Source organism: Leptosomus discolor, chromosome 16 (assembly GCF_034619465.1).
Source record: "Leptosomus discolor isolate bLepDis1 chromosome 16, bLepDis1.hap2, whole genome shotgun sequence".
NCBI lineage: Eukaryota > Metazoa > Chordata > Aves > Leptosomiformes > Leptosomidae > Leptosomus > Leptosomus discolor.
The window spans coordinates 13,448,464-13,466,006 of NC_141406.1; the positions used below are offsets into that span (position 1 = coordinate 13,448,464).

The window sequence follows — 17,543 nt, forward strand, 5'->3', positions numbered from 1 at the left end:
GCTGGTGGTGTTGCAGCTCAGAGCTGGGTGATGAAATATGAGCGACTGTCTTACCCCATCAAGGCTAATGAGAGCTGTGTCCCGGCCTGCCCAGCTCTCTGCCTTGTAATCTGCATCTCAAATCAGCCAAGGGAGTCCGGCCTTAGGCAGGGACAAAGAGCCTTTAGGGACATGCTGTGTAATTAAGAAGGTTAAAAGTAACCCTGCTCCAAAGTGGGAGGAGAGAAACTGGGGAGGTTGGGGATACCATGAAGGCCAGAGGGCAGAGAGCTGGGTTCGGGGAGCAAGGCCAGCATGCGCTTCCTGACTGTCTCTTAACGTGCTGGGTGACCTTGGGCAACTCATTCTGTCTCTCGATTTCTTGGTTTCATGACTTGAAAAACAACCTCAGTGTCCCCTCTAAAGTGCTTGGTGATCTATGTGCCAAAAAATAATAGACAAGCCTCAAGTGCTTTGTTTGCTCAGTCATTTCTTACACTTACAGTGGCCAGGATTGGGCCTGTAATTAACAGGAGGTGGTAAAAGCTTCCCTTGGCTGTGTGTTACTCCAGCCTAGATCCCCTTCTGCCCTCTACTGATGGCAAACTAACAGCTCCTCTGAGCACTGCCATGAAATCACAATTTCTTGTGTAAGGTCTCCTGCCAGTTTGGGGTTGGTGAGAATAAGGCTGGAAAGACCTTGCTGAGTCCCTCCCTTGCCCCCGGGTGCAAGCAGCTGCGCCGGCTCTCGCTCACCGAGCTGGCCTGAGACTGAGTCGAGTTGATTTTTTGGTGGCGCCTGAAGGCCTCACCCAAGCAATCTGCTCCGCAGGTGATCGCCAACATGACCACAGCCTACAAGCGGGAGCGGAAGAGCGTGAAAAGGAAAAGTCGGGGCCTGCCCTCTCTTGCCTTCAAAGTGGAAGACGGCGTGTTTGGGAGCACCGCTGCCAGCTCCCTGAAGAAGCTGAAGAAGGGCCAGTTTGTGTCGTTTCAGATCGAGACGGTCCTGCCACCTGAGCAGAGTATGTCCGGCGTGAAGAAAACCAGTTAACCTCTGGGAGGGGGTTTTTTGGGGGTCCGGTGGCACGAACTGTCCCCAAGGTTTGTGGCCTGGCTGTGTGGGAGTCCAGGGTGTGGATGTGCCTGCTCTGTCCTGGGGAGAAAGGAAGGGGAAGGTTCAGACCGGAGTGTCTGTTCAGTCCCTTCCCGGTCCAGCTTTGCACTTGGACCATCCCTTCGACCGAGGGAAGTGGCACCATCCTCATTTACGCTTTGGCAGCGAGAGGCTTGGGCTTGCCAAAAGGCTCCACCTTGACTATGGCTTGGAAATGGCCCCTTTGGGAGTGATCTGGGTGTAGAGGAGGAGAGAACCAGAAACCAGACCCAGCTTAGCCACGTTGCAGTGTGTTTTACAGCTTAAAATGGTGCTTCCCACTGTCAGCCTGAACTGGGAAGAGTCACACCAGGTCTGACTGCATTCCCAGTGGACGTGGGAATGGCTTGAAGTGGGCACTTCTTTTTCTTTTTTTCGTTTTAAGCACTAATTAGCAGAAATAAAATCATCGTGATATTTTTATTTTTGGTTATCCAGGCAGAGAAAAATTATTTTTTCCTTTGTAACATCACCATTGTGTTCTCTCCAGAAATGGAGTGAACTCCAGGAATCCTGTAACCTGTTCCTACACTGGCGAGGCATCCTGGTTTCATGTGATGGTTACAGGGGTGTTTTTAAGCCCAGTGTTCCAAAAATGCAGGGAAACTGGGATAATGACACTGACCAGCCCCTCTGTCACCTGTATAGCCCAGCTAGGTGCACAGATGCAGCCCAGTGAAGAGCCTGAGCTTTACCATCCCTCCAGAGCTGGGGACTTGAAGGGGAAAGATAATTTATAAGCTGGATTTCTTGAAACTGGATCCCTCTCTGCGTTAGGGGTTAATTTAAATCCTTGTCAAGCCCCTGTTTAGGGCTTTAAAAATTTAAATTTAAATTTAAAAAACGATGTTGAGCACTTGTCCTGGTTGTTTTTAAAGCCAATTTGTGTGTTGTATTTTCCCCCTCTGCTGCAGAAATGAAATAAACCCAATAAAATAATATAAAAATAAAATAAATTTCTTTGGGGGAAAAAAAAAAAAACCTTTCTAAGGTGGGGAAAACCCTGGGGCTGCCCTGGCCGCGTCGGGGCAGGGTTTAACCGGGCAGGGCGGGAGCGGGGGGCGAAGCACTGCCCGCCGTGAGGGGGTATGGGGGTACCCGGTCCCCCGCTCCCGCCCTGCCCGGTTAAACCGCGGGCGGGGCCGGGGCCGCGCCGCAGCGAGGGGGCGTGGCGCGAGGGGCGTGGTTAGCGCGAAGGCCACGCCCCCCGCCGACCTTGTTCCCGGGACGCGCCGCCGCTGCCGTCGGGTCGGGCCGGGCCGGGCCGGGCAGGACCGCGCTGATCCCCGCCGCTGGTAAGATCCCGTCCGGTCGTGGGGGCGTGCGTTGTCCTTGTGCTGCAAAGGGGGAGACCGTCCGTCCGTCCGTCTGTCTGTCTTCCCCTCGCTATGGCGGGCACGGCCCTTCCCGGGCTTCTCCCCCGAGCGGAGCATCTCGTACCGGGGGAAGCTGGGATGAGGGTGGGGACATGAGGCTGTGGGACCTTCGGCGTCTCCAGCTTTGTAGCCGGGGACGCCTTTGCGGGTGGCAGGGAGCTGCGGTGGCCGCCCCCGCCGCCTCCTCCTCCTCCTCCTCCTTCTCCTCCTTCTCCACCGGGCCGGATCCGCGCAGCTTTGCAGCGGATGGCAGCAGCGAGCACCCTGGGAAGCGTGTCCACCTCCTCCCTGACACCGCTGCTCTGGTTTGCCTACATCCCTTCTTCCCCACCCATCCCACAAACCCCCGTTCTTCTCCAGATTGCAGCCTCTGCCCCGTTTTCCTCCACTTTTTTTCGCTTTTTCTCCCACCCGCCCAACCACTGAACCACTCTCAGCCAAGGGTGCTGTTTGGCCGGTGCCGAGAGCTGCCTTTTCCCCCATCGTTTGCTCTTGGGCGGCTGCGGAGGTGGCTGCGGTCATGCAGGCCGGAGCGTGGCCAACACTCGGCATCCTTTGTGCCGTGCTGTCCACGCCATGCACCGTCATGAGCTGCTTGGCCAGCCCAAATCTGAGGATCGGGCACCTCCCTCGTGCCGACATGTGGCACCTCTTGGCAAGGCACAGGAGCAGGTGAGCAGCTCGCTCGGTTTAAAGGAAGTCGAGGTTTCCCCATTTTCTGGGCCAATTCAGATCCAGCCCCACCATTGCTGCCACCAGTCAGACCTATGGGTGACATCCCCCCCCTCAGAGCCTCCCTCTCCCATGGGACGCGGCTGTGGATTTCCAGCCCCTTTTTAGTTTCCTCTTGGGATTTTTGTTGTGTCGCTGACAGCGCAGTGGGTTTTGTGGGTTACCCCAAATTAATATTCAAGAGGGGTGGGGACAGCAAGTGTGACAAGCTGCTGTACCTATGATTTTTTTCTTTTAATGTCACAAAGCCGAGCTGCTCTCCCTTCTGCTTTCGTGGAGTGCTCGGTTTCAGCTTTGGGCTGGGAGAGGTGGGGAAGGACTCTCAGCTCACGAGCGTCTGAGTTTATCACCTACACGGCTCCGTAGCACAGGACACGTGGGCTGCATAGATGTCCCAGCATCGCTCAGCTCCTGGCTGGCCCCGCAGCCGCTACAGCAAGCAGGGATGAAGATTCCCACCGAGATGTGTGGATTTCTGCTTTGGGATTCAGGTTGGGTGGAGGCATCTGGGAGGGAAGTTTGTCTTCATTGGTGCTTCTCATTTTATGAAATATCTTGGAGTGTATGCAGCAGGGGAGGGGAGGAAGGAGCATATAGTGGTGTCTGCGGTCAGGATGGGCTGGTGGGGAGTTGGCATGGTTGTCCTCCCATCCTGCTTCCCTTTCCCCGCCACCTCCCCGGGGTGAATAACAACCCCATCCCCCTCTTCTCGCCCTGCAGCAGAGGCCAACATGACCACGTCCTCCCCGCACTAGGGCTGCCCCCCACCGCCTCATTGACCCCCTCAACCCGGTGGCAAGGATGCGCGCCTGGAAGGCGGTGGCCAGCACGCTGGCGCTCAGCGGGGCCGATGTGGTGGTCACCACGCTGCTCTACTCCCACGGCCGGGGTGGCCGGGATGTCCTACAGGACCTGCGGCACTTCAACATCTTCAACTCGCTGCTGGACATCTGGGGGGGCTGCCTCTACCGCAGCTGCGTGCTGCTGGGGGCTGCCATCGGGGTGGCCACCAACACGGCCTACGGCCCCCGGCGCCTCAGGGCATCGCGGACCTTCATTGCCGTCGTCTGCCTCCTCATGGGCATCTACATGATGGTGAAGCTGCTGCTCTACTCGGAGGTGCGGAGGACCATCAGGGACCCCTGGTTCTGGGGGCTCTTTGCCTGGACCTACGTGGCGCTGGCGGCCACCTTTGGGCTGTGGCAGCTGCTGGCCTGCGTCACCTCCTCCCGCGAGGCACTGGGGCCCGGCTCTGAGTCCCGTGCCGAGGCGGAGGAGAGCTGCGACGGGGCCACCCCACGGGACAAGCGGGAGGAGGCGGCGGGTCCCACCATCCATAAACTGCTGTCCTACACCAAGCCGGATGCCTTCTTCCTGGGCATTGCCTCCTTCTTCCTCCTTGTGGCTGCGCTGGGTGAGTGAAAGGACTTGAGGGGGCCCTTGATGTGCTCCCATCCTCACAGGAGGGAAGGAGCCATGGGGGGGTGGAGCTTGGCAGCACCCCGGGATTGCTTTTTGGGGGGTGCTGGGTGGCACATCCAGCGTGGGCTGGGTAAGAAATGCAATGGGGCAAAAAATATGCAATAGGAGATAAAATACACTGGGAAATGAATCATCCCCACATGCCACTAAGGGCTATACCTCCTGAGACATCCTGTGTGATAGCCAAATGTCTCCATGGTGGGGATGGGGTTGTCCATGGGCCATCGCAGTTGGAAATACAGGCCCTGTGCCGATCCCGTGCGGTGGGGCTGAAACCCCATGTCCTGTGCTTGTCCGGCAGGAGAGACCTTCCTGCCCTACTACACGGGGCTGGCCATCGATGGCATCGTGGTGCAGAAGAGCATGGACCGCTTCTCCACGGCAGTGCTGGTCATGTCGCTGCTCGCCATAGGAAGGTAATCGCAGGGGCTGGTTTCGCCCCTGATGAGGAGGAGTTTGGGGTTTTCCCACAGGAGCTTGCGGTGGTGGTGGGCACAGGCTGTCTCACCTGCAGCCGCTCTGCCAGGTCCCTGCCAGCCCTCAGGGATGTGCTTTGATTTCTCGGCGCCATCACGGTGCAGAGAGGCCCTGGTGGCCGTCACGAGGCCATTGCACAGCCCTCCATGTCTGTGTGCTGGTGGTGGGGGAGCAGGAGAGGACACAGGGAACGGGCTCCCCAGGGAATGCTGTCCTGGTCCCCTCAAAAAGCTTGTCACTACCAAGGTTAGGACCAGCCATCCTTGTGCTGGTAGCACCCAGAAGAGGTGTGGGCTGGTTTAACCACCGCTTCCTGGGGTGGAAAATGGTACCAGTGCATCATTGCCCAAGCCCTCGGCCCGGGCGTTGGGGTGTTTGTGTTGCTGAGGAGCGGGTTTCGTGTCCATTGGTCTATAACGTTTCTTATCTGCAATTAGCTCATTTGCCGCAGGTATCCGGGGCGGCGTTTTTACGCTCATATTTGCAAGACTGAACATTCGCCTTCGCAACTGCCTCTTCAGGTCGCTGGTGTCTCAGGAGATGAGTTTCTTTGATGAGAATCGCACAGGTTGGTTCCTCTTTCCCCCAGATTTGCTCTAACCCCTCTATCCCATCCCAGTATGGTTTTTCCCCTTGGCTTGCCCTACCAGCACGCAGCAGATTTGGGGCAGCCAGACAAGTGCTCGTGTTTAGAAATAGTGACAGAAAGCTCTTCTCTTATGGTTGCGTCCCACCGCAGGGGTGGGACAGGATTGCCCAGCACCCTGGAGATGTCCCGCTGCCACCAATCAGCCTGACATCCCCCAGTCCCAGGGCTGGCATGCTCATCTCCAGTCATCCCCAAAATATCTACTTTCTTCTTCCCATACCTCCCATCAGTGCCTGCTGGTCAGCCACTCTCCAGCTCTGCTCTGGGCATCAGAAACCTCAGATGGGTGAAGCTTGCTGGGCATGCTTGTCGCTTTCCCTGCTTGCAATTCAGCCCTGTCCCGGTCCGTGCCGCTCTGGTGTGGTCCCAGCTCGCTGTAACTTTTCACACATTTAATTTCATCTCGGCGGTATTTTTAGTTTTGAGGCTGTTGCTGTATTTAGCAAGCGCTGCACAGTGCCCTGGTAGCTGAGGACACCAGAGATGTTATTGTAAGTGGGATACGGATAACCCTGGACTCACACAAAAGCATGGGATTTCTCCTGGACTCAAACACAGGCCGAGTTCAGGAGTTCAGGGTGACGTTTGCTGGCTGTAATGTTCAGCTCCACCAAAGGGCACCGCAGGAGTTTCACCCCTCAGTAGCTGGACCCATGTCCTCGGGGTCACTTGGGTCAGCTCCAGGCTGCAGGGCACATGGCTGAACCTGAACAGCCCTCTCTGGAGCCACCTCGTGCTCCGCAGGGCGTGCTGCGCCTGGTCCCGGCTGGTCCTGCCAGGGTGGCGGGGAAAGGTGCCAGCAGTCCCCCGTGAGCCCTGGAGGGCTCCTGACATCGTTTAGAAATGAACTCAGGGTTGGGTTGGCAGCTCCGCCGGTGCATTCAGCAGCCCAGCAAACACTCCACCCATGCACCTGCTGCCCGTCTGCCTGCCCACGGGGCACCCTCTGATGTAGGGTGCTGCTGCGGTCCCCTTGGCTGTCCTGCAGCCATCCTTGGTGACCCGGGGACATAGCACACGCCTTCAGATGCATTTCATGTTCCTCATGCATGCAGCAATTCAAGCTCCTCTGTTTTCCTTCACATCCACGGTAGTGGAGAGTTGTCCCCTCTTCCATGCCACCCTTCAGACCCCCAGTGAGGGGTTGGGTTGAATGGGGAGCTCCATCTGGCTCTTGATCCAAGACATGGGATGTAGCGAGGCACTGACCTGCTGTGGTAACATATCCGCACTCTCCCCTTCCCCAAACCCTTGTTGCTGCAGGCGACGTCATCTCCCGCCTGACATCGGACACGACCATCGTGAGCGATCTGGTCTCCCAGAACATCAACATCTTCCTGCGCAATGTGGTGAAGGCCACGGGGGTGATCTTCTTCATGTTCAGCCTCTCCTGGAAGCTCTCACTCGTCACCTTCATGGGCTTCCCCATCATCATGCTGGTGTCTGACGTCTACGGGAAGTACTACAAGGTAGGCAGGAGCAGCTGGCATGGCCATGGTGTGCTGCAGGGCTGGGCTGTTCCCCTCCATGAAGCTATCATGGAGATTGTGGGTGGCCTTGGAGCTGGTGGGATGGATGCTTGAATGCTTTGCTGCCGGCAGTGGGGGCAGGAAAGCAGCATTAAACCTGTACGGGCAACCAAGCATAGCCTCGGCTCTTGTTTCATGCTCAGGAATGGAAGTATCTCAGGTCTGACAGGAGAGGTGGCTTGGCCGTGGGATGTCCCATATTCACCTGCCTGTCCCTGCAATCTCTCCCCTCCCTTTGGAGTGACTTGGTGAGGGTTAAACCCAGTGCTGAGCTCCCTCCCTCTGCATGGGGCTAATGTGGGCCAAGGGCTGTCCCCTGTGGCTAATGCTGCATCCAGTGGACCACTCAAGTCCTGCACTGCTGCTCCTTGCATCAGTTATTGGTCTTTCCACTGTGCCAGGGACACGGCATGCACGGGTGCTGCCAAAACAGGGTCCTTGGGTGCTGCCTCACCCAGCTGCAGCTCCTCCTGCGGGTCGGGCACTGATGGGAGGAGTGGAGCTGCCCTTGGTCTCCAGACCTGTCCCTGACTTGAAAACTCCTCCTGGGTCAGGCTGACCGTGTCCCATCAGGGCATCAGGAGCAGCAGCTCTGCTGCAGGCTCCCCATGTGGCCCCAGACATGGCACTTCACCTCCTGCAGCCCAGGTCCCTCCTTGGGGACAGTGCAGCCAATCCGTTCTCCTCCTGGCACGGTGTCCCAGGCTGTCTGGAGGTGTGGGATATATCCCAATGCTCAGCTTTGTTGCCCATGGCCTTGGAAAATGTCACCATGCCTTCTTTTCCCAAGCCCAGCAGAGTCCGGGGTGTGCGGGGAGATGTGCCACGGGCAGCCCAGCGCCCGCTGAGCCCCCTCTGCCTCCCCCCGCTCCCTGCAGAAGCTCTCCAAGGATGTGCAGAACGCCCTGGCCAAAGCCAACAACACCGCCGAGGAGACCATCTCTGCCATGAAGACCGTCCGCAGTTTTGCCAACGAGGAGGCGGAGGCGAACGTGTACTGGCAGAAGCTGCAGCAGGTGTACAAACTCAACAAGCGGGAGGCCATGGCTTACACCTACTACGTCTGGTCCAGCGGGGTAGGTGGCCAGCACCAGGGCTTCCCTACGTGGGGCTGGGCAGGGGATGTTGCTTCAGATCCCAAAATGCACGTGGTGCAATGCACGTGCTTCTTCTCCACTTCCAGGGAGCTTTGCAGGGCAAGCCCAGCCTTGATGTCCGCTGCCAGTAATCCTCTGTCTCTTGGCTATTTTTTTTTCAGTCATCAAAAAATATATTCCGTTCCCCCTTAGGGCAGCGCTGCATCGTGCCACTGAACAGTCTGTTTTCTCTTGCAAATAAGAATATAATTGATAACCACTCAAGGTCGTGGAAAACCCCGTGCTTCTGTGTTGCTGCATTGCGTGTCTGTGCCAGCTCATCTCCGGGGCTCCGGCTGGGATACAGCCGCGGCGTTGGTTGAGCTTCTGCTCAGAAATATAGAGATATTCTGCGTGTGGGTGGTGGCAGGAGGAGGCTGCTGGGATTTGGGTTTGGGGTTTCTTGGGGGGTTTCTTGCAAAATGCTTTTTCATCGTTTAAGAGCAGATGGTTTGGGACTTCTCCAACATTGGTTGATAACTAAGGCTGTGCAAAACCCTCACGTGAGGCTGCCCTTATCTCTGCACATTCAAGGATCTCGGTAGCCTCTGGTGAAGGGTTTGCGAGTTATGGTGCCCTCGTGCAGCTGTAGCAGACTTTATAGCTTCCCGGCTCTGGAAGCAAAATCAGAACATTTTTAGCATTGTTCCTGGGCTCCTAGGTGAAGCTGGAGCATGAACTGGGTCAGCACAGATCCCACTGAGTCAAAGAAGGCGAAAACCCTCAAAAACTGGTCCTGCAGGGCTCGTGCAGAAAGAAGCCGATGGATTTAGCACAGCCCTGGTAGTTTTCCTCTGAGGGAACGCAGAATCTTAAGGTCAGATTGTGGCAGAGCAATAGAGGAGGAGTTTTTTTCCCCAGTGTTTTTTTCTGTGTGAATTTACAGCCTGTCCCGCAAATGTCACACAGAGCACCAGGGCATCGCCGCATTTCTGAGCACTCGGGCAGTGGAACAAAACCAGCTGATAAAGACAGGGGCTGGTATTTGTCATGCCAGAACTGATTGTCTCCTTTCTAGAGTAGGTGGTACCCCACCACACTGATCTCGGGCAGGAGTTGAGGTTATGCTTCAGGGACTTGTACGTGCAAGGAGGATTTTTTGCATTAACTCTTGGCTTGACTTTTTGTTCTAAATTAAAATGTGTCACGCTCACTTAATAGAAAGTTTATTTTAGTGGTGAGGTGACTGCATGCATCGGATAATTTGAGCGTAGATTATTACGCTTGAGGATGTTAGTCCAAGAGAGAAGTTCATGAGATGCTCTGTTATTTCAGATAAATTCTCCCCCCTTGGCTCTTGCCCCTCTGGACTTTAGTTTTGTTGAAAGATGCCAGCCCAGCTCCTTAAATCAGCCCATGTACTTGAGTTGTTTTTCCCTTCTCCTATCCATGCTTGCTGCTAGGGCTGTCAGCTGCGTGCTGGCAGGGATGCTCAGTTTGGGGTTCAAAGAATAAATGTCAGCACATGAATCGTGGGCTATTGTGTGAGTAATTACAAATGCACAGTAATTACAAAAACATCAGTTGTCCTTGCTGATTTTGGGTTTTTTTCTTGCTTTCAGCTGACCCTCCTGGTGGTCCAGGTCAGCATCCTTTACTACGGTGGGCACCTCGTGATCTCGGGGCAAATGACAAGTGGAAACCTGATTTCCTTCATCATTTATGAGTTTGTCTTAGGGGACTGCATGGAGGTGAGTCTGCTTTATCCCTCTGGGCTACCTCATACCGAGATGATGTTTATCTTCTAGAAGGTCCCAGGGCAGTTGCAGGGCTAAATCCAGTGCTGACTTACCCATGACGCATTTCCTTGGTGCTGTGGCTTTGCCCGCTGGTGGGCTGATTCTCCCTCGTGCTCCCCACTCCCCTCCTGCTGTGCGCCCAAAGCAGCTCATCCCCCCAAAAATGTAGCTGGGACCAAAGGGATCAGGCTGGCCCCAGTGAAGGGCAGAGTCCTGGCTGCCTCCCAAGCACATTTCCTAGCGTGAAGGATGCAGGGATTACGAAGCTGCCTGTTAAATTTCAGGCATCATTAAAAACTTAATTATATTACTTTTTTTTTTTTTTCCCCCCCCTGGAATAGGCTGCAAGCTGCTGCGTTGGCAGTGTGTTAGCAAGATGGGATTGTGGGTGGGATGGTAGAGCCCACCCAGGGCTGCCTTCCCCTTGGAAAGGCGTAAGCTTGGCTAATTGAGGCAGAAATGATCAAGTCCAGGCTTCCTTGTAGCCGAGTGTGGTTTCAGCGGTGCAGTGGCAGAGTGGAGCTGGAGGCAGCTTGCCCGGCTCTCACCATCTGTTCAGCTGACTGCAGGCTCTGGTGGTGTTTCCAGGCTGTGGTTTTGGTGTGTGTTTGGTTTGGGTTGGTTTTTTTTTTTCCCCTCCTGATGGAAGGAGCAGTTGCAGTACAAGCTGTTCTGCAGCTCTGGGTTTCGTATCGAAAAGAGCCAACGTGATGGGAGTTTATTCCAAGGAAGCCTGGTGTCAGAGTGCAGCAGCTGTAGTTGGGACAGCGCAATGGCAAAGCCTCTAGGACCATATCCCGGCAGGGAACAGACTTATTAGCTGCCAAAGGGTTGTCTAGAAGGGTCCAGCCTGGAACTGCTCTGCATTTGAGACGTGTGCTAGGGAAAGAGCTGTCCGCCCTCAGGGGCTGGTGCGATGTGCTGCTGTACATGGACTCTGTTCAACCACTGGGTTGGGGAGCTGCTGGTCTTGAGCAGAGAGAGCAGTGGAGGATTTTCTTGGAAGTTTGGGTCATGTATCTCCTGGCACATGTCTTCTCTTCCCAATCCATGTGTTTCCTTCTTCTCTTCCCCTCTGAGTCTACCCATGCACAAAACCCCCTTAGATGCCCTTTGCCTGGATACATCCATATATCCCCTCCATACCCTGCAGAGGGGGAAGAGCTTTCTTTTCCTGTGTCTGATGACTGTAGTTAATGTCAGATGATGGAAGACTTGGGAATGCTTCAAGCATTCTCCTTACGAGTGGCACTGACTGATTTTTCCATCTCATGGGAGGGTCTCACCATTGCCTCTTCCCTTCCAGTCCGTCGGCTCCGTCTACAGTGGCCTGATGCAGGGAGTGGGAGCTGCCGAGAAGGTGTTCGAGTTCATCGACCGCAAGCCAACGATGGTGAATGATGGGTCCCTGGCCCCAGACCACGTGGATGGGAAGGTGGAGTTCAGAAACGTGACGTTTTCCTACCGCACTCGCTCTGCAACGCAAGTCCTCCAGGTGAGCCCCATGGGCACAGAGCACTCCCTGCCACGAGGCATCACGCCCTGCTTCTCCATCACAGCAATAAACCAATCCCCAGCCCGTGGGAAATGTCAGCTGCGCTTTTGGAGATGTGTAAAAGCAGGCTCAGTGGCATGTTGGAAGACAGATTATAAGGAACAGCGGGTGTTTAGGGCTGGCCTTCCTTACAAGGAATGAGATTTATTAATAAAACCCTTGTTCACCGCTCAGGCATTAAACACGTCAGCATGGTACAGGACTTTGTGCCAAGCTGCCTCAGAGCGTTTCCATGGGAGAGGGGCTGGGGTCACAGGGAAGGGGGAGGCAGCAAAGAGGTTAGTTTACTTTGCAGTTTTTAGAGGTCCTGCTACATCAGCAGGCAAATTTGAAGCAATTTTGGAGGCTTCTTGCTTCCTCAGAGCCAGAAGAAATGGCTGATGTGGCACGTCACTAAGGTGGAGGGTCACCACAGGCAGATTTCGACTACCTTTGTTGCATAGTGCCCAAGCTGCTGTCCCAGGACCCTCAGAAAAGCCAGGACCTGAGCATGCTCTCCCATCCATGTTTCAGAATGTGTCCTTCACCCTGCACCCTGGCAAAGTGACAGCGCTGGTGGGTCCTTCGGGGAGTGGGAAGAGCTCCTGTGTCAACATCCTGGAGAACTTCTACCCTCTGCAAGATGGGCAGGTGCTGCTGGATGGGCTTCCCATTAACATGTACGATCACAAGTACCTGCACTCAGTGGTACGAGCGACTGATACGTGTATTCTAGCTATCGTCTGCTGTGATCAGAGGGGATGGATGGTAGTGTTGCATGTTACTTTGGATGTGATCTGGCAACTTCTGAAATGTCCAGAAAGCTGGAGGCTGGAGGTGGTCCAGGAAATGAATTCAGATAATTTGTGGAGGTGCAAGGGAAAGGGATGGAGAGTGGTTTCATGGGGAGGGGGAAGCCTTCCAAAAACAGAACAAAAAACAGGTTTTGTTTTATATTTTTTGGCCAGCACAGTAGAAATATGTTTTTGGATGTTGGATTAATTATCATGTAAATTTGGTTTGGAAAAGGACTTTTGCATTCCTCTGGCATTTTCTACCTTAAGATCTTAAAGTAATTCTCAGCTAGTGGGGAGTTAAACCTCTCAGAATCCTGGCAGCAGCTGGAGCACCAGAGGGGCTGGGTGGTTTGCCTAGGAGAGGGGTCTGGGCCCCTTGGCTCTCATCTGTGTGTCAGCACAGATCAGCCGTCATCTCCTCTGCATGTAACTGCCTTCTTTGTTTGCCCCCAGAGCAAATGGCCTCACCAGTCAGCAGGAAAACCTGAAAACAATTGATCAGAGACAAGCTGGAAAGCGAAAGTCAGTGTGACTCATTTACATTCCCTGCCCATACTGAGCGAAAATTAAAAGACAAGTTAGTCTTTCAGTTTAGAAAGTCTGGTATGGTGTCAGGAGCATGGGGAGAAGTCAATTAAAATATGACCATGTCCCACTGGCTCTCTTCATGCCCATTTCTGAGCAATAATTTGGACGGTTCAATTTATTTCAATATTGAGGTTTTGACAAAGCAGGCTGAATGCGAGAGTGAGCAGCAACAGCTGTAAGGTAGGACAGGGAGGCTGTTGCTAAGCAATTAAGGAATTGCAGCAGCTATGTCCCTAACTTGCTAATTTTGGATTAAAACATGCAGGAGGGCTCATTCACGTGGCCTAAGCATGATTACTGGCCTTGAATGGAAAATCAGCAAAAGCCTGAGAGAGGGTCTTTCCAGCTTCCCTTGTCCAAGCAACTGGTTTCCCATTCTGGGAAGAGCAAACAGTGATGGGAGGGACAGGTCTGGAGCAAAACCACAGCAGCGTCTTGGAGGGGGAAGCCCATCCCAGGTGCCAACGTACCAGCATTGCATCAGGTTTCTTTCCTGCAAAATGGCTTCCCAGCAGACGATGCAAACTGGGCTGGGGCTGCTGCTGTTTGCAGTCATTAGCATCTTCACTGGAAGCTCACGTTGAGGCGCTCCTGTATCTTGGTTTAATGGTGAGGCTTTGCCCGCTTGAGTCCCCACCCAGCAGGAACAAATGCCAATGATCCGAGACGCTGGCCGGCGCGTCTTCTGCTCCCGACCCTCTGCTCTTCCCTTCCTTTCTGCAGATCTCCCTGGTGAGCCAAGAGCCAGTGCTGTTTGCCCGCTCTATTGCGGATAATATTTCTTACGGCTTAACTTCAGCCTCCTTCGAGTCGGTTGTTCAGGCTGCCCAGAAGGCCAATGCGCACGCCTTCATCACGGAGTTACAAGACGGCTACCACACAGGTACCAAAATCCCTCCTTTTGCACTTGAAAGCATTGCCTAGGGAAGGCAGAGACTCTCCCCTTGGGTGGAAAGTCAGGCAGGTAGTGACTGACGTCAGTCCGTGGCAGCTTAGTGGCTATATGGAGAGGTGCAGCACTCCCGCTGCCTTTTGGGGTGACCGAGCTGTTGCAGGATTTCTGAGCCCATCCCGGGAGAGTGTTCCTGCTGCTGTTCTGTGCCAGCAGGGTGAGCATCCCCCATCCCATCCCCTCCGGACTGCTCTGGCTCCTGGTGCCCGGCAGCGTTATGGAGATGTGGCACTGGCAGTCTCACCATTTTTCAGTGCAGGAACAGAAGCGCTTAGCTGTGTACCACCCCACCTGCAGAGGAAGAAAATAAACCTGTAATAAATCCATAGTAATAAAAGCTGATGTGTTTGTGACAGTGGGACTTCGTGAGGAGGCAGGTCAGACTGATGATGGTTTGTGTTTATGGAACCCAGCTGAGAGGTCCTAGTTTTCCCTCACTGCTGCCTTGGTGGCACAGCCTCCAGAGCCTGACTTGCAGGGAGAGATGGCAGCGACACAGCTGCGTGGGCAGGGAGGGGGAGCTGGGGGTTTGGATGATCTCCCAGACTTCTCTGCTTTGTTTCCATCAGCATCAGTCCCTCAAACCCTGGGACACAGTGGAGAACTCACTGCTGGAGAGAAGGACTGCAGCCTTGGAGGTGTTTAAATGTCTCTGCCAAGTGAGCAGAAGCGCTTACCTGGTCTTTGCTTCAAAGCATGACACCATCCTGATGCTGTGGCCGGCAGCTGAACTTGATGGCAGCTCTTGATTTGTATTTTGACCCCTTCCTCTCTCCCTTGACCCAACAGAGGCAGGTGAAAAAGGAGCCCAGCTGTCAGGTGGCCAGAAGCAGAGAGTGGCGATTGCCAGGGCCTTGATCCGAACCCCCCCCATCCTAATCCTGGACGAAGCCACAAGTGCACTGGATGCAGAGAGTGAACATGCGGTGAGTAGGTGACTTGGGTGTTTGGGCCAAAGAGGCAATCTGGGCTTGGAGGAAAGACTGTAGCTTCAATTTCCAGCCTGTGGACAAGCTTAGTCTTGATGTGGTGCAATCAGAGGTTTGGGAAAGACGCTAATTCCTGAGCAGGATTTGCTTCCAACACTGCTGTAGCCACTAAGAAGGGAATCCTGTGCTGACAGCAGCCCACGCCTGACAAACCTGATGAGATAGGGATCTCTGACGATTTTTTTTTAAATGTGGAAAGCATTAATTGGCATACGGTAACTCTGTGCAGCCTTTTAGGACAGGATATGAAGGAGGACCCTAAAAAATGGTACCACAGCAGGGAAAGTAGGATGAGCTAAAATCCCAGCTGAGGCACCAAAGAAGCCACACTGGCAGAAAAGGCCCTGAGCTTTCTGTGAACTGAGCTGGTTTGACTGGGTTGTGACGATGAAACAGCTCTATCAGTAGCAGTTTGGCCTCACTGGTTTGATGACATGAGGGAAAGCTAGTTCAAGGTTGAGGTGGGTGGAGGAGTCTCCCGGTCCTGGAGGATGAGCACTGCTGGTCCACGGTGTGGGGCAGCGTGAGCATCGGACCTTGGAGCGGCTCTTTGGCTCACAGGTCCTCAGTCACCTGCGTGGTATCTGATGCCAGCCAGGGACTGGTTTGGCTAGCAAGGTGTGTCAATGTGACATGTGCCTGGTGACCACCTGCCTGCCTTTAGACCTTAGTGCTATTGTCCATCTCTTGACTGGAAAAAACAGCGCTCTCCTGCTTTGCCTTGATACAACCAGGAAATAGCCCCACTTTTCTGAGGAACTGAATTGACCAGGTATTGGCTTCCTGCAGTGCATGCCAACACCACGTGGCCTCCAAATCTGGGGCTCAGCTCTAACAAGAACCCAGCTTGCAGGATCAGACCTGTGTGCATACCGCACCTTCGGGCTGGCTGGACTGAGACGGCCTTTTGGGCTGCACAGTGAGAGCAGGGAGCTGGGAATGGACGTGCTGCTGCTAGTAGTGCTGCAGGGAGTCTGGTGTCCTCCGCGTAGCCAGAGGAGAGCAAACCTCCTGTCCAGAGGTTTCTCAAAACAGACCACAAAGCTGTTGTTCTCCCTTCCAAAGCGGAGCTAAGTGACGCTCGGGCACTAACGTCTTTTCCTCCCGCACAGATTCAACAGGCGATTTATGGCGACTTGCAGAACCACACGGTGCTTGTCATAGCTCACAGGCTGAGCACTGTCGAGAAGGCACACAACATCATTGTGCTGGACAAGGGCCGCGTGGTGCAGCAGGGCTCACACAAGGAGCTGATGGAAGAAGGAGGCCTTTATTCCAAGCTGGTGCAGAGACAGATCCTGGGGCTGGAGGGGAGCGCCGCGGACCGTCGCCAACCCGCAGCCCGGGGGGATTCGGCGAAGGCACCTGGCGGGCTGGAGGAAGAGTTCAGGATAGACCATTCCCTGCCAGCCGCGGCACAGGACGATTACAACACGGCTCACAAGTGAGAGCGGCGACGGCCGGCGCTCGAGACGCTGGCTGGGACACTGAGACAGGAGGCGGCTCGCCGAGGGGCTGGCGCGCTGCGGAGCGCCGCCCGTTTGCTCACCCCGCGCGCGTCACCCACCCGTGCACACACAAACACACACTTATAGAGCTTCCTGCAGTACAGTCCGGCGGGCAGATGCCGGCTGGTTGAACAGGGAAACGGATTTATTCAAGGGAGTTGGTTCTTTAGCAATTCCCAGCGTTTCTGCTGGGTTTCTTTTCTTACTACCAGTAATTCCTCTCGACTGGGACTTTTCTCCCATTGATATGCATGTGTAACTGCTATTAACTGTCATGGATGTTAAATGCATGCATGGAGGGGAAGGTTGAAAACCCCTTCAGGAATTTCAGGGGGTGGCTTTTGTGGCTGGATAGAAAAACAGTGACTGTAGAACAAGGTCCTGCTCCCGCTATCAGTCTATGGGGCCAAGCCAAAGTCTGCTGAAGTCGGTAGGGAGCTCCCTTTGGCTTCGGTGAAAACTGGATCACTCCCACGGGGCTGAATGCCAGGAGAGTTTTGCACTGAGTGCCTGCAGGCTCAGGCTCACAACCATTGCTGCTGAGCTTATATCATACAGTAACCACCCTTGCTGGAACGAGCCAGGGGACCGGGAGGCAGATGTTGCTTTCAGATTTGCTCTTGGTGCTTGGTGGGTGTTTGTTTTTAAGGATGAAAAGTTTTACCGTAATTGGGTTAGGTTTTGGGGTTTGGAGTTTTTTGGTTTGGGTCTTTGTTGTTTGTTGTTGGGTTTTTTTTCAGTATGTTTGTGTGCACTGTGCAATGTCTGTCTGGCTCCAGCATCCACTGAAAATTGGTCTGGTATTTCAGAATTTTTTTAACTCACAACCCCGGTGCTGGTTTGGAAAAAAAACACTACTAAAGACAGGCATAAAATACTAAAAGACAGCACTTTATAAATCCCACCAAAGCTTTGTTCAG

General features: G+C 54.3%; 1 protein-coding gene across 1 annotated transcript; it reads left to right on the forward strand.

Moving 5' to 3' along the window:
* Positions 1-4,044: 4,044 nt before the first annotated feature.
* On the forward strand, positions 4,045-16,563 carry ABCB9 (ATP binding cassette subfamily B member 9). The gene is made up of 11 exons (XM_009953915.2): positions 4,045-4,657; positions 5,027-5,141; positions 5,640-5,770; positions 7,115-7,320; positions 8,259-8,456; positions 10,079-10,207; positions 11,562-11,750; positions 12,324-12,497; positions 13,898-14,057; positions 14,916-15,052; positions 16,228-16,563. Exons 1-11 carry the CDS (start codon positions 4,045-4,047, stop codon positions 16,561-16,563), a joined length of 2,388 nt encoding a protein of 795 aa, XP_009952217.2.
* The last annotated feature ends 980 nt before the right edge of the window (positions 16,564-17,543 follow it).